This window comes from Narcine bancroftii, chromosome 1 (assembly GCF_036971445.1).
Source record: "Narcine bancroftii isolate sNarBan1 chromosome 1, sNarBan1.hap1, whole genome shotgun sequence".
Taxonomy (NCBI): Eukaryota; Metazoa; Chordata; class Chondrichthyes; order Torpediniformes; family Narcinidae; genus Narcine; species Narcine bancroftii.
In genome coordinates, this window is record NC_091469.1 from 297,653,556 (window position 1) to 297,668,527 (window position 14,972).

At 39.5% G+C, this 14,972-nt stretch overlaps 1 protein-coding gene across 1 annotated transcript in view; it reads right to left on the reverse strand.

Annotated features, from left to right (window-relative positions):
• slc5a12 (solute carrier family 5 member 12) overlaps positions 1 to 7,147 on the reverse strand; it is a 29,094-nt gene extending 21,947 nt beyond the window's left edge. The window contains exons 1-5 of the mRNA XM_069914679.1: positions 6,791 to 7,147; positions 2,218 to 2,283; positions 2,076 to 2,127; positions 1,551 to 1,618; positions 759 to 913 (exon numbers count right to left, since the gene is read on the reverse strand). Coding sequence (XP_069770780.1) covers positions 759 to 913; positions 1,551 to 1,618; positions 2,076 to 2,127; positions 2,218 to 2,283; positions 6,791 to 7,147 — 698 coding nt within the window. The remainder of the gene's footprint in view (positions 1 to 758; positions 914 to 1,550; positions 1,619 to 2,075; positions 2,128 to 2,217; positions 2,284 to 6,790) is intronic.
• Positions 7,148 to 14,972: the final 7,825 nt, after the last annotated feature.

A 14,972-nucleotide genomic window follows, 5' to 3' on the forward strand; every position in this document is an offset into this window, starting at 1 on the left:
AACAGGAAGCGATGCAGCTGCAAAAGTTCTGAGGAGACAGGAAGGCAGTGACATTGGAGGAAGCCATGGTCACTCGATATCTCTGAAGGAACGTGCTTTGGTTTCTCTTTCTTTTCTATATAGTGGCACCTCTTTACAGGACAAACAAGGAAAGTTCATTGTGTGAATAACAAAAATAGAATCATGACCTTGAAGCTCCTTCCAGAGGCATTGATCAAACTCTTGACAAAGTGCAATATTTAAAGATAGAAGAGACTGCAGATGTTGGAATCTGAAGCAAAAATGAAAGCAACCTGCTGGAGCTCTTCTGCAAGTTGAGCAGCATTGGTGGGAGAGAAAGAATTGTCAATGTTTCAGGTCGGAATCCTTTATCACGACTTGGGGTCTTCACCAAGTCTTGATGAAGCGCTCCAACCTGAAATGTCATCAATTCTTTTTCTCCCACTGATGATGATTAACACAGACTTTGACATTTTCTTGCACTATTTTTATTTATTTGGTAAGGTGGGTTATATAAATGTATGTGCTGTGATGCTACTGTAAAACAATAATTTCCATTGCATGTTCATGACAGTAAATTCTGATTCTGATGTTACTTGACCCACCACAGTCTTCCAGCAGATTGCTTATTGTAAGATTTAACACACTTGCTCTATAACATTAATGGGAACCCTATAATCCAGCTAACTGTCTTTAGATGAAATTCTAATCTCTTCTCCAAAGAGATCAAACAGCAGTCCTAGTATGGGGCTACTTACTCAAATATATTGAGTCTTTGGCCATTCCATGCGATCTTCCACATGTTGCCTCTTCCTCCAAGTTCAATAGTTCCTTGGATGAGAACTGTTAAAAACCCCAATAACATCACAACCATCTGGAAAGCATCTGTCCATACTACTGCCTTCAATCCTCCCTGATTAAGGAACAAAGCATTAACACAGGATGTAAGAGTTATCCTTCAGGAAGAGGCAGTCGAGTACAAAACACTCTGCCAAGCACCTATTTACATTAATTCTAGTCTAAACCTATTTTATTCTCGCATTCCCCTCAACTCCTAGATTCTACTACTGATCTACAGATCAATAGAAATTTGCAAAGGTCAGTTATTCAAACAACTGGCATATCTTTGGGTTCTGGGAGGAAACCAGAGCACTTGAGGCCTCCGAGAGAAGATGTAAACACCAGCGCACCAGAGGTCAGGACTGAACCAACATCATTGAAGCTGTGGCAGCAATCTACTACAGGTGCCATTGTTGTCCATTTCTCAAATTGTTTATTGACTTTTGATATCACTGATGGGGTCAAGATTTATGATTCACCTCTAATGGCCCCACTGATTGCTAAGTCATTTTGTTGGTCAGTAGGTCACATCTGGAGTCCCATGCGACAGTGAACTTAATATGGTGTATTTCCTTCAATGAGAGTCATTAGTGAATCTTTTTCTCATCAGAATAAGAGACCTATGGTCACCATTACTGAGACTATCTTATTATTCCAGATTTACTGAATTAAGGGGACTTAATTTTTACATTTTGAGCACTCATACGTACCAGGGTGCAATAGAAGGTGCAAACAATTCCTGTTGCAAATACTGATCCCCATAGGTTAAAACCTGTCACTATAGAAGCAGAACACATATGTTTAAATTGCAAATATTTCAAAGTAAATTAAATTAATTAAATCATTTGTGAAATTGATTAATCTTTTCTTAACTCTATGGGGAAAGACGCAATTTTTAAAATGTATTCTCCCACATCTGGGAGAGAGGGGATGTTCTATTATTTGTTTAATCTTGCAAACCGTTTTTTCTAAACTATGACATTGTTCTTGAATAGGATGACAAAATGTATTGAAAGAGGCAATATTAGTCGTAATAACTCCATATTATATAGATAAGGTACATTTATTAACTTAATACATTCCATTTCATCTTTGCATAAGTTCTTCTTAATTTGATCGATATTAGAACAGCTCTTTCTGCATTTGATGAGCAGGTGAACAACTTAATGTCTGTGGAGCTTCACTGTGAGCAGACAACTCGTAATGTTCAATAATTGCCATGCAGTGATGCTTACCTTGATTTAATGCCAGAGCTGGTGCATAAACTACGACGCCTGTGTAAAGAATCTGAAGATTATTTTGAAGACATGTTATTTTTTTTATATAAGGTGCAGAAATAAATGTAAAAATTAAACTTCAATAATTGTGTCTTCTTACAGTTTGCAGAATGTATATAATTGTAGCTGCAACACGCACCACTCTATTAAATCTCAGTTCCAAGTACTGAAGGAAAGAAAAGAAAAAAAATCAGTCAATTCATCAATCATGACGTAGAAACTTTGTTAAGTTATTAAGTACATGATAAATTTCCAGATGCTCAGGAGTGTCACTGACTTAACCAAGATGTGCAGGGATGAGTGTCTGCCCATGAGCAAATACAGGTGTTCCCCAACCAGAAGCCCTGGATGAATCAGAGAATCTGCAACTTGCTGAGGGCAAGAACAAGGGCATTTAAGGCCAGGAATCAAGACCTTTACAAAATTTTCAGGTGCGACCTACAGAAGGCCATCTCTGAAGCAAAGTGGCAATTCCGGACGAAGCTAGAGACAGATACACTACAAATGGCTGCGATGCTTCAATATCTGATGAGCTGAACACCTTCTATGCCTGCTTTGAGAAGAAGAACCAAACAATGCCGGCTCGAATCCCTGAAAAGGCTGAGGACCCTGTGGGCCTCTGAGGGCGACGTCAGAACATCATTCAAGAGGATGAACCCTCGCAAGGTGTCAGGCCTGATGGCATACCTGGCAGGGTTGCCAACCAACTAACCAGAGTGTTAATGGACATTTTCAAGCTCTCATTGTGGCTGTCAGAGGTTCCCACCAGCTTCAAAAAGCCATCAGTTATCCTAGTACCCAAGACAGTAGTGTGGGCTGCCTCAATGACGACCGCCCAGTAGCACTAACGTCTACTGTGGTGAAATGCTTTGAAAGCTGCTCATGGCCAAAATTAACACGTACCTAAATAAAGATCTGGACCCACTGCAATTCGCCTATTGTCACGATTGCTCCACGGCAGATGCAAGATTCTTGGCTCTCCACTCAGCTCTGGGTCACCTCGAAAACAGCAATTCATATATACAGCTGATCTTCATTGACTACAGCTCGGCTTTTAATATCATTATTCCCTCAGTTCTGGTCAAGAAGGTACAAACACTTGGCCTCTGTACTCCCCTTTGCAACTGGATCCTTGTCATTCTCATCAAAAGACAACAGTCAGTATGAATTGGAAACAACGTCTCCTCATCACTGATCATCAACAAGGCACAAGGTGACAGACTAGGTGGATGGGTAGTTTATAAGCTGGTGTGCTCCTTCTACTGCTCCCAATGTGTTGCATCATGGCCCAAAGGTTTTCAGGAGTTGAGGGATCTTGTACTTTAAGGAAACTGACAATAACCGCACCAGCAGTGTGAGTATAAGACAGCTTTAATAAACGAATATGTACACTAAGAGGTCTTGTCTCTCTGCAAGATGAACCTGGAAGGCGAGACTGTAGCTCTGGACTGCTTTATATACAAGGTCACTGGGATGACCCCTGGTGACCTAGTGGTGGAATTACATATCACCACAGCCTTTGTACTGACAATAACCACACCAGCAGTGCGAGTATAAGACAGCTTTAATAAACTAATATGTACACTAAGATGTCTTGTCTCTCTGCAAGACGAACCTGGAAGGCTAGACTGTAGCTCTGAACTGCTTTATATACAAGGTCACTGGGATGACCCCTGGTGACCTAGTGGTGTAATTACATATCACCACAGCCTTTGTACTGACAATAACCACACCAGCAGTGCGAGTGTAAGACAGCTTTAATAAACTAATATGTACACTAAGAGGTCTTGTCTCTCTGCAAGACGAACCTGGAAGGCGAGACTGTAGCTCTGGACTGCTTTATTTACAAGGTCACCGGGATGATCCCTGGTGACCTAGTGGTGGAATTATATATTACCACAGAAATTTTGAACCATCTTTGACTTTATCTGCCAAGTGCTTCCTTCCATGACAGGTAGATTGTTTGTGGGAGTAATGGCATTGAAATCAATCATCATTACCTTTTGAACATGACAGGAGTCCAGGACTTCATCTGACAGATTATGTTATATGGAATATAGATATGTTTTAAAGGAGATAAATTGTGTGTGGGGGGGGGGGGAGAGGAGGAGGAAGAGGTTTAGCATAGGTCGCAAACACTTCACGACACAGATCTCATTTAAAATGCCAGAGCTCTGCTCAAGCCAGACAGACCAGGCTCCCAGTGCCTTTGTAAATACAATGGAAACTGCTTTGCTGAAGGACTTCACAAGTAGGTGTCAATTGGATATGCTGTGGAATAATGGATTATTATTTTGGAAAGCAACAGATGAACCAACTCAGAAGATTGGGTCCAATGCCACAGTCTGAGTGCAGTTTGCAATTTTAAGAGGGTCATGTGGTTTTGCAAGCAGACAGAGTCAAACAGGCTTTTTTGTGTGTGTGTGTGTTTGTGTGTGTGTGTGTGTGTGAAAGAGAGAGAGAGAATTCAGTGCTACAGTCAACAGCAGCAGCTGGGACTGGAACAGGACAAGCTGACAAGCTTGTGGAAAAACCCCATTTTGAAAGCAGGTTGTGAGTTCTTAGTTTAGCCTGGTTAGAGCCCTTGTGGTCTGTACAAGAAGAGATGGTTGGCTGTATAATGCTTCACTTGAGATAAGGGAAACAGAAAAGGAACTCTGTGGTGACCTGAAAGAAAGAGGTTATCATCTGGAAAACCCTGATGAGGCAAATTTCTTCGGCAAGACAGTGAAGTGGCTGATCGGAAGGAATCAATTTGTGTGTGTCCAATGAGCAACAAATCTCTCTCTGAAAACCAACAAGAGCCTTCCTGGACAGTAACCATTTACCTTTCAAATACCAAAGCCTGGTGAAGATTCATAGATGTTAAATTCTGTGCACAGTATAAGAATAATCTGAAACCAGTGAACTTGGAGGAGTGAGAAGTGAGATTGGACTGTGAATCAAGGAATTTTTCTGAATTTACACATTACAGAGACCTGCACTGAGAATTAGAAGGGGGTTAAGTTGTTAATAGTAATAGTTAAAATTTGATCCTGTTTTCTACATTTAAAGAAAATTAAAATTAACTTTTGTTTAAGTAACTATTTGTCTTGGTGAATTTCTATTGCTGCTTTGTTTTGGAGTCTTCTGGGCTTGTAACATTTAGCTATGTGCATAACGAAATACAGATTTGTTTTCCCAGATTCCGCATGTGTTCAAAGTCACACTGAACTCATCTCACATTACACTAAAAATCTTGCATTTAATAACATGAGAATGACATCTTGTCCTTAGTTCCATCTAAGAAGTTTTAATAACATATCTTTTCTTTGGCTCTCTGAAATGAAATGGTCAGGTGAGGAATGATGAGATTCAGAGTGGAGTGGGTGATTGGTAGAGGAAAAGGCTGACAGTACTAGTCTGATCAAAGAAGGTGACAATGAGAGAATAGATGGAACCAAAGGGTTGGATAGGGGTTTATGGATCCATGGAGAGAAATGGGGTGGATGGAACCAAAGAGGGAGGGGGATGAAATGAATGTGGGGCTAGGTGAAGGTGAGTGGGAACGGGGTGGTGGAAGTTGCTTGCAACAACAGTGAAGAGACGTGTTACCTGAAATTGGAAAATTCAATCTTCAGGGCTATAAACTGCCCAAGTGGAATATGGGTTTCGTTCTAATATTAGTTACGAGTTCCATTCATGAGAACTGTCCATAATCCAATTTCTCCAAAAGTCAGAAACATTCATTTTCAATAACCAAGCAGATCATATTCTTCTACTTGCATTTATTATTCATTAATTTCATTGAATAATCATCCTATCCATAATTAGATGTGGAATATATACCAGTACTGTATCCAGTCATTAATAAGTACCACGAAACATTTGATTATTCTTATTACTTTCTTGAAAAATGGTCAAAAATTTATGATAGAATTTGCATTAAGTCAATTTTCTGTAAGTCGATTCAATAAATTAAAATTACTTTGTAATTGTAAAATTAACCTTTCAATTCCACTTCAGGTAAACAAATGTGGTTAAAGTGAAAAGAATGTTAAACCTTTGTCCATTATTACTTTTGTAACATTTAAAAAAAACCCAGAAAGCACAGTGACCACACTTATCTAACACAGAATAAACAGCAGAAACACACCTGCTCACTTGAACTTTGCAAATAGTGCAATTAGTAATGTTTCAGCTTTAATTGTAATGCCCCAAATGTGTCAGCACTGGAAATAATTGGGCAGAAGCGTAACTCATAGATTCTTCTCTGGAGTCTGAAAAATGTCTTTGAAATGTCCACAGTATTCAACTAAAGTTGAAATATCCAAAGCTTGATCAAGGCGTCTCAATTTCTAAATTTAATCCCCCATAGACTAAACACATTCCATGTAATTGCAACAGGCATTTTGAAGCTCGGACACCAGTTTTAAATGAAGCTGGAAGTTGATTTAAGGTTTTATATATATATATATATATATATATATATATATATCTTGGTGCACTACAATAAGATAGTGAAATCAGGTGATCAGGAAATCATGAATACAATACCGTTCAGCAGTTCACCACAGAGGTGGAATTCACAAAGCAAGTATTGGGTATATTTAGTTATTCTGACATCCTGAGGCAAATATCTTATTGCATTTGAGATGTCAAAATGCTTAACAAATATATTTTATGCACCTCACCTCATATGTGCTTGTGATTCCGGATCGATAAAAGACTGGAAGGAAGATTTCAGCCGTGAAGATGATGACAAAACTGAAGGCGAGGCAGAACAGGATGAAAGAAGCGCCATGGCAATAAACCTCTGAGGGACATCCCAACACAGTCACCGCTGACATAAAACTCGCAGTGAGTGAGAGAGCCACTGGACCACAAACCATCTGTCTCCCACCCACCAAAAAAGCTCGTGAGGATGCATTCTTTCTTTCCTTGATTGCAAAAAAGACCCCAATCCCAGAAGAAATGACAAAGATCGATGCAAAAACCACATAATCCCAGGCTGCAAAGGTTCCTACACCTGGATTTGCAAACTCGGTCATGTTTTCTTCTTCTTTTACAGGTAGAGGAGGATAAATTGTATTTCTGTTTTCAGAGATAAGCCTCGACAGAGCAGTGACCAATCAGGTTCATTGCTGAGTGTTTCCTTTTCACCCAGTATCCTGTTGAAAACTCATACCTGTTCACTTTTAGAAGGTATGAGTCAAAACTGGAAGCCCGAACCTAATGGTTTGCTGACATAGTAATGGGCATACCTTTGTTCATTATAACAGATAATGTAGTTAAAGATGCACTGTAAAATTTACCAAGAAGTTACTGTTCAACTTGCATTAATTTGCTAAAAATTAAACTGATCATTCAACCAAGTTCAGCCCTCTTGTAATGATTTTGATGAGCATTTTAAGTTCTTTACTGAGTCTGATAGGAATGCTGTATCATTCAGATTTGGCCAAGGATATTTATTGGTGATCAAATTGATTAAAACATGAACCCTTGGATGAATTGTTTTAAATATTAGCATGGTCAACCAATTCACAGTTTTTCAACAAAATAACTAGGGGCATGATTAAAAAAGGTAAATTAAAAGAAGTGATCATTTCTACACACAATGCTTGTCGCAGCTAATTTTAAAAGCACAATCTATGAAGGAATCATTGGTAACATCCACACGGTAGGCTGGTCCAGAAGCTTAAATCACATGGGTGGGCTAGCCAATTGGATACAAAATTGGCTTCATGGCAGAGGAGGGCTCTTTTTCAGACTGGAGGCCTGGGTACATTGTTGTCACTTATATTAACAATCTGGATGAGAATGCATACTGTATGTCATGGTTAGTAGATAACACTAAAATTGCTGGTACAGTGGACACTAAGTAAGTTATAAAAGATTACAATGAGATGATTATTACTGAATCAGTGGGCCAAGAAATTGCAGGATGCAATTGAACTCAGATAAGTGCAAAGTGTGGCATTTTGATAAATCAAACCAGGGAAGTGTTTACATAGTAGGACTCTAGGGAGTGTTATGGAACAGAGAAACTTAAGGGTACAGGTACATAATTTCCTGAAAGTGGTGACACAGGTAGACAGAGTGGAGAAGAAGGTGTTTAATCAGCGCATTGTTTTCATGAGTTGTGACCTCATGTTACAGCTGTGTACCATATAGTTCTGGTTGCCTTCAATTGAAAAGATGTCATTAAACTGGAAAGGTTGCAAAAAAGTTCTCAAGGACTTAACAGGACAGGAGGGCTTAGTTACAAGGATAGGCTGGATCATTTTTATCTCTAGTATAGGGGACCGAGGAGTAACTTTAGAGCTATTCTAACTTATGAGGAGCATAAATAAAGTGAATACTCACAAGCTTTTATGTTGGGTAGGAGAGACTAAAATGAGAGGGCATAGGTTTAAAGTGAGGGCTGGGATAGGGGAGATTTAAAATAGACCTGAGATGGAACATTTTTGCAGGAAGGGTGGTCGATAGATGGAATGAACAGCTGGAAGAAATGGAGTCATTTAAAATATTTGAACAGGTTCATTAATGGAAGGTTTTAGTGGAATATAGGCCAAATGTAAGCAAATGGGACGAGCTGAGGTAAATAATATAGTCGGCATGAAAAAGTTGGACTGAAGGGCCTGTTTCTGTGCTGTAAAACTCTATGACTCTCAGGTAGGATTTCATCATATGGGTCGTTAAAAACCTTGTAAAATTAATATTAAAAGGAAATTCTCCACTTACAGTCCTACTGAGCTCAAAGAAAGATGCTTATTATTGAAACAAATTTTCTGGGTTAATGACACCTATCCCACAGCTGGGTAATCAGAACTAAGAATGAAATGAACAAGAACTGAGCCTTGATCCTGAAGATCGACACTCTTGCCTTACTTCTGGAATTTAGCTTGAGTCAAGGGTATAATTAGGAGCCCAGCGATCCAGGAAGAATTGTTTTTAAATCTGGCTGTCAGGTCGAAAAGCCAAAAATTAACAGAATGTTAACAATATTTAATGTTAAAACTCCCATGTTCCATCTTTACAATATATATGGCACCATATCTTCCTTGGTTCTAAACATGTCAAGCATAACAATTTTTTTCAAAAAGTTTGCTTCCAGATAAAAAAAAACTTTGTGGATTATGATAGACAACACAAAGATAATTTCAGATCTGCTGTTATGTAGGAAGTTGGAGAAATATTGAATGAACTTGTATTGAATTTAGGGTGTTTAATTGCATAATTGATCCTGACATATTGTGTTAGTTCAAATGACCAAAAATGTTTTGCCGCTGATTTTTATTTTTATTCAGCGTCTTTATTAGCAAAGATAAAGATACATAGCCAACACTTTGGGCCTGACGAGCACAGGCCTGAAACATTGGTTATCAGAATCAGAATCAGGAATTATTGTTATGAACAAATCATGAGATTCAGTGTTTTGCAGTAGCATTGTATTGCAAACATACATATTAAAACCATCTTATGATATTGCTATAGTAAAAAATAAATTAATAACTGCAGTAATAGTGCACGAAAAGTAAGGCAGCGTCTTTGGAATCTGATGGCAGCGGGGAAGAAGCTGTCCTTGTGCCGCTGAGTGATCATCTTTAGGCTCCTGTACCTTTTCCCTGATGGTAGCAGGTTGAAGAGGGCATGGCCTGAGTGGTGGGGTCTTTGAGAATAGGGGCTGATTTTTAAGACACCACCTCATATAGGTGTCTTCGATGGAGTGGAATCTGGTGCCTGTGATGTCGTAGGCTGAGTTAACAACCTACTGGAGTTTATTCTTCTCCTGAGAGTTGGCGCCTCCATACCAGATAGTGATACAACCAGTCAGAATGCTCTCCACAGTACACCTGTAGAAGTTAACTAGAGTCTTCGGTGACATACCTAACCTCCTCAGACACCTCACGGAGTATAGCCACTGGTGAGCCTTCTTTGTGGTTGCATCAAAGTGGAGGCTCCAGGACAGATCCTCGGAGATGTTGATACCCAGGAATTTGAAGTTCTTGACCCTCTCCACTACTGAGCCCTCGCTGAGGACTAGGTCGTGTTCCCCTGACTTCCTCCTGAAGTCCACAATCATCTCCTTCATTTTGCTGACAATGAGCACAAGGTTGTTGTCGTTACATCATTCAACGAGCTGATCTATCTCCCTCCTGTACGCGTCATCATTGCCACTTGTGATTCTGCCGACAACTGTAGTGTTATTGGCAAACTTGTAAATGCCATTGGAATGGTGACTCGCCACACAGTCAGGGGTTATGTATGTATCTATCTTTGCTCCAGGCTGCATGACTTCCTCAGCTTCTCCAGTCTTTTGTGTAAACTGCAATTACAGTATTCGCAGTTGTTCTTGTGTAACATGAAACACAGTATTCATCATGTACAGAAGTCTGCTGCCTGCTCTATTGTTAGATGTCTTTTCTTTCTTTGGCTTGGCTTCGCGGATGAAGATTTATGGAGGGGGTAAAAAGTCCACATCAGCTGCAGGCTCGTTTGTGGCTGACAAATCCGATGCGGGACAGACAGACACGGTTGCAGCGGTTGCAGGGGAAAATTGGTTGGTTAGATGTATTTGCTAAATAAAGCTCCAGGATGCTTGCCAAGAAAAGATAGATAGGAAAATTAAAGTCCAAAGTTTGTTTCCACTGCTGATGAGGCTCATTCATTCAATGTGGCAAGAGAGAGATAGACACACCACTAAAAGGATGATTTAACAATATAGAATTTCCCTCCTTACAGAGGAGGGACGTGCATCTGGGCTACTATGCAAAGGGGTGCTGTACACGTACAAGATGAGGTCAAGGTCTCGAATAATTTTATTTGCCTATTCAACTCTTTGGATAAAACCCCAATATTTGACTCATTCTTTGCAGCTCATTATGTTTGGCCACTGATGAACTGATCAGAGTGAGAATCAACCTGAAAGTCTCGATTAAGTTGCAAGTAGTCTACAAATATGCTGTTTAAGCCTTGCCTCTTGAATCACCAACAAAGACAACAGAAGGCATCAAAATCCTGGGCTTCGTCTTGCTAGCACTTGTTACCTTGTATTAGGTTCTGGGAGAACTCCTTTATGCTTCTTCTGAGTAATGTCATGGAAACTGTCCCCATAAAGCAAAACATGGAGAAAGAAGTGTTCCAATAAAGGTTGTTTGACCTGAAACATTATCTCGGTTTTTCTCTCTCTGAAGATGCTGTTCGACCTGTAGTGAACTCCCAGTATTTTCAGCTTTTTTTTAAATTTCAAAATTTCTGCTTCTGCAGTTGTTTAAAATATTTCCATTCACAGTGCCTGGGTGAAACGACACATCATAAAACAAAAATAACATTGGTATAGCAGAAGAGAATGCATTTTTATTACACGATGATCTATTTTTGGTTATTTGCAAATTGTATATTGGGTTAAGCTGCATTGCACACAGAGCTTGGCTGAATGGTCCCCATCCATTCAGTAATGATTCAGTGGTTTCATTAAAGCACATAAAATAAACTCTATGAGTCTGATATCTCTACTGATTAAGAAAGTATTATGTCTGTTTAAGTTTTATCAAATGTCTCCTGACTGAAACTTGATATCAAGGTTTCCTTACAGTCAGGTCAATCAACAACAGGTCCTGTAGTTTCTAATTTATTGTTGGACTATCAGCATCTTGGAAGGTGTTGCATGAACAGAAACTCAAATGAGTGGCTGCAAACAGGAGGAATGAGAAAGGATATAATTGACACAACCCTCTGTTGAATATGAAATTCATTCATCTGCCCTGATGTTCACTGAAGATAAAATTTTTTTCCACTGTATTTTTTTTTTACCTTTCACCATATGACCGTTTACAGCACGGAAACAGGCCATGTCGGCCCTTCAAGTCCATACCAGTTCACTTCAACAACTCCACTAGCTCCTCCGCAAACTCCTGAGGAAGCAGAGGCTCTCTCAGGTCGCTACAGCCTGAGATTTTCCAGGTCCTCATAGATTCTCTTTTTAAGACCCCGTTTTCTTGGATACTTTACTCCGTTCCATTTCTCTTTATAAATCGCTGTTATCTGGGAATCTTTACACATGTTCCTTTTCTCTTTATAAGTCCACATCCTCTGGGATTATTTACTCCATTCCTTTTCTCTTTATAAATATCCATTCTCTGGGATTCTTTACTCATGTTCCTATTTCATTATAAGCCACTGTGATAAGAACTGCTTGAGATCAACTTATCATAAATGAGTTGAACCAAGAGCATTAGGATATATTGAGTTGCTTTGCAAGATTCAAGGTGTTGGTGCTGGAATCAGAACCTAATAACCATCCAATTGCTTATTAAGTTGAGCAGATCTATGGATCATTGGACAAATAAGAATTTTCCCCTAAAGAACATTAATAGAAGCATCAATTAACTAGTTTTTTGTAATAATAATCTTTGGTCATTATTATTGATAATAATTTTGTTCTATAACATACAAATGCACAGGATGCCACAGTTAGTGTCGTGGTTAGTGCATTGCTTTCACAACACCAGCAACATGGGTTCGAAACCGGCACTATCTGTAAGGAGTTTGTATGCTCTCCACGTGTCTGCGGGGGGTTTCCCCAGGTGATCCAGTTTCCTTCAAAACATCTGGGGGTTGTGGGTCAATTGAGGCAGCACAAGCTCATGATCAGAAGGGCTTTTTACCATGCTGTATGTCTAAATTAATTTATCGGCTGTCTTGGTGGGATCACAAGTGTCTCTGTTTTCTTTCAAGGTCTCTCCTGTTTGTACAGTATTCAACTGTACTCAATGATGGGATGTTTGGAAGAACTGATGTCCTGGGCCTCATTTGAATTAGGGCAGCAGTTAGCCATCTAATTTACAGCCTCGGATGGAGAAGGAAATTTTGAAATCAGAAATAAAGCAGAAAATATTGAAAGCACTCAACTGGACAGACAGCATTTGTAGAAAAAAAAACATAATTAACATTAACAATATTCATTTTTCTCTTTCCCAAGATTGTTTGATTTGTCGGGCGTGTCCATCATTTTCTGATTACACTGAGGGGATGTTTACTGGCAGTGCAGTAAATCTGGGTTGAAGGCATTGCAAGGGTTTCAATGATAGGGAAGTGAAGGGGATCGTCATTAATAAAGGCCTCAAAGTTTCTCGTGGGTTTCAGATTCCCTTTAGGAGCAAAGCAGTGGAGAGTGTAAAGAACTTCAAATTCCTGGGTGTCAACATCTCCAAGAATATATCCTAGAGCCTCCATTTCGATGCAATCACAAAGAAGCCTCGCCAGTCTCTATACTTAGTGGGAAATTTGAGAAGATTTAGTATATCACCGAAGACAATAACTTCTGCAGGTGTACCATGGAAGATAATTCTGGCTGGTGGTATCACTGTCTGGTGTGGAGATGCCAATGCTCAGGACAAGAGAAAACTCCAGAGGATTAACTCAGCTTGCAACATAATGGACACCAGTCTTAACTCCATCGAGGACATCTACATGGCCTGTTTCCGTGCTGTCTTCAGAAAACAGCCTCTATCCTCAAGAGCTGTCATCACCCAGGCCGTCCCCTCTTCACTCTGCTGCTCTCAGGAAACATGTACAGGAGTCTGAAGGTGAGCACTCAGAGGCACAAGGACAGCTTTTCCCCACTGCCATTAGGTTCCTGAATGAATAATGAACCACAGACACTGCCTCACTTTGATTTTTTCTTTTTGCTTGCACAATTTAAAAAAATTATTTTGTAAGGTAGTTTATATAAATGTTTGCACAGAGACTGCAGCAAAACAGCAAATTTTGTGATGTTCAATACAATGAATTTTGATTCTGACTTAGGAGTAGATTTCCAACATTTTCGGTTGACTCATTGACCTTCAGGTGAATTGTAGCACAAGAAGCACCCAAGAGTCAATTAATAAACTGCCAGGGTCCCATTAGTTAAAAAAAAACCAGAGAAGGATAGAACAACTCAGCATCTGCTGATGAATGGATTTAACATTTTAGGCCAATGAATTTATTTCAGAAGTGAGAAAAGTTTAAAGAAGATTCCATCTATGTCATGGGGCTTCACTTCATGTTGATAAAGTAATCCAGATTCACAAGGATAAAACAGATTTTGGGAATGATTTGAGTGAAACACAAATGTCTGTAGATGCTGTGATTGCAGTGAAAACACAGAAATGCTGGAGGAACTCAACAGATCTCACAGCATCCAATGAGGTAAAGATATTGTTGGGCACCATCAGTTGCCCCAATAATTGCAATGACAAAGTCTTGGGGGAGCGATAGGCTTTATTGCACAAAAAACGTGAGCTGGCCCAGATCCAGACTAGGGAACTGCCGGGAAGGGAAAGGTGGCCCAACCTTTATGCCCTGGGTCCCAGGGCATAAATTTAAACAGGACATTAATAGAAGCTCTTCCAAGAGTGTCATCAGGGGGCGGGCCAGCCCAAGCCAATTAGCATACACAATCCATACTATTACAGGTATACCTTGAAGAAGGGCCCAAAATGTCAGTTATATAGCTTTACTTTCTATGGACGCTGACTTCCTCCAGCATTTCTGTGTTTTCACATTGTGAATGATTTGAAAAACGTAACAAAGTGGATCCAATTACTAAGGTGCAATGAATCTTCTGCCGGATCCTCAAGTGCCTCATTCACTGTCACAACCACTGACATTAAAACTAATGGGGATGGAGAAGGACATTTCTGTCCATTGAATTGTCCATCAGTGTGGCTTATATTATGAATAAACATCAGTCAGAATTAGTGTATGTCTTTTTATCAGTGGGGAGTGAATATTTTGTGACATACTTTGGAATTGTAATTAGTTTTATTATGTTATTGTAGTGAAGTATGCTATACTGAGTTACCATAGTCATTGATGTACATGTTGTGG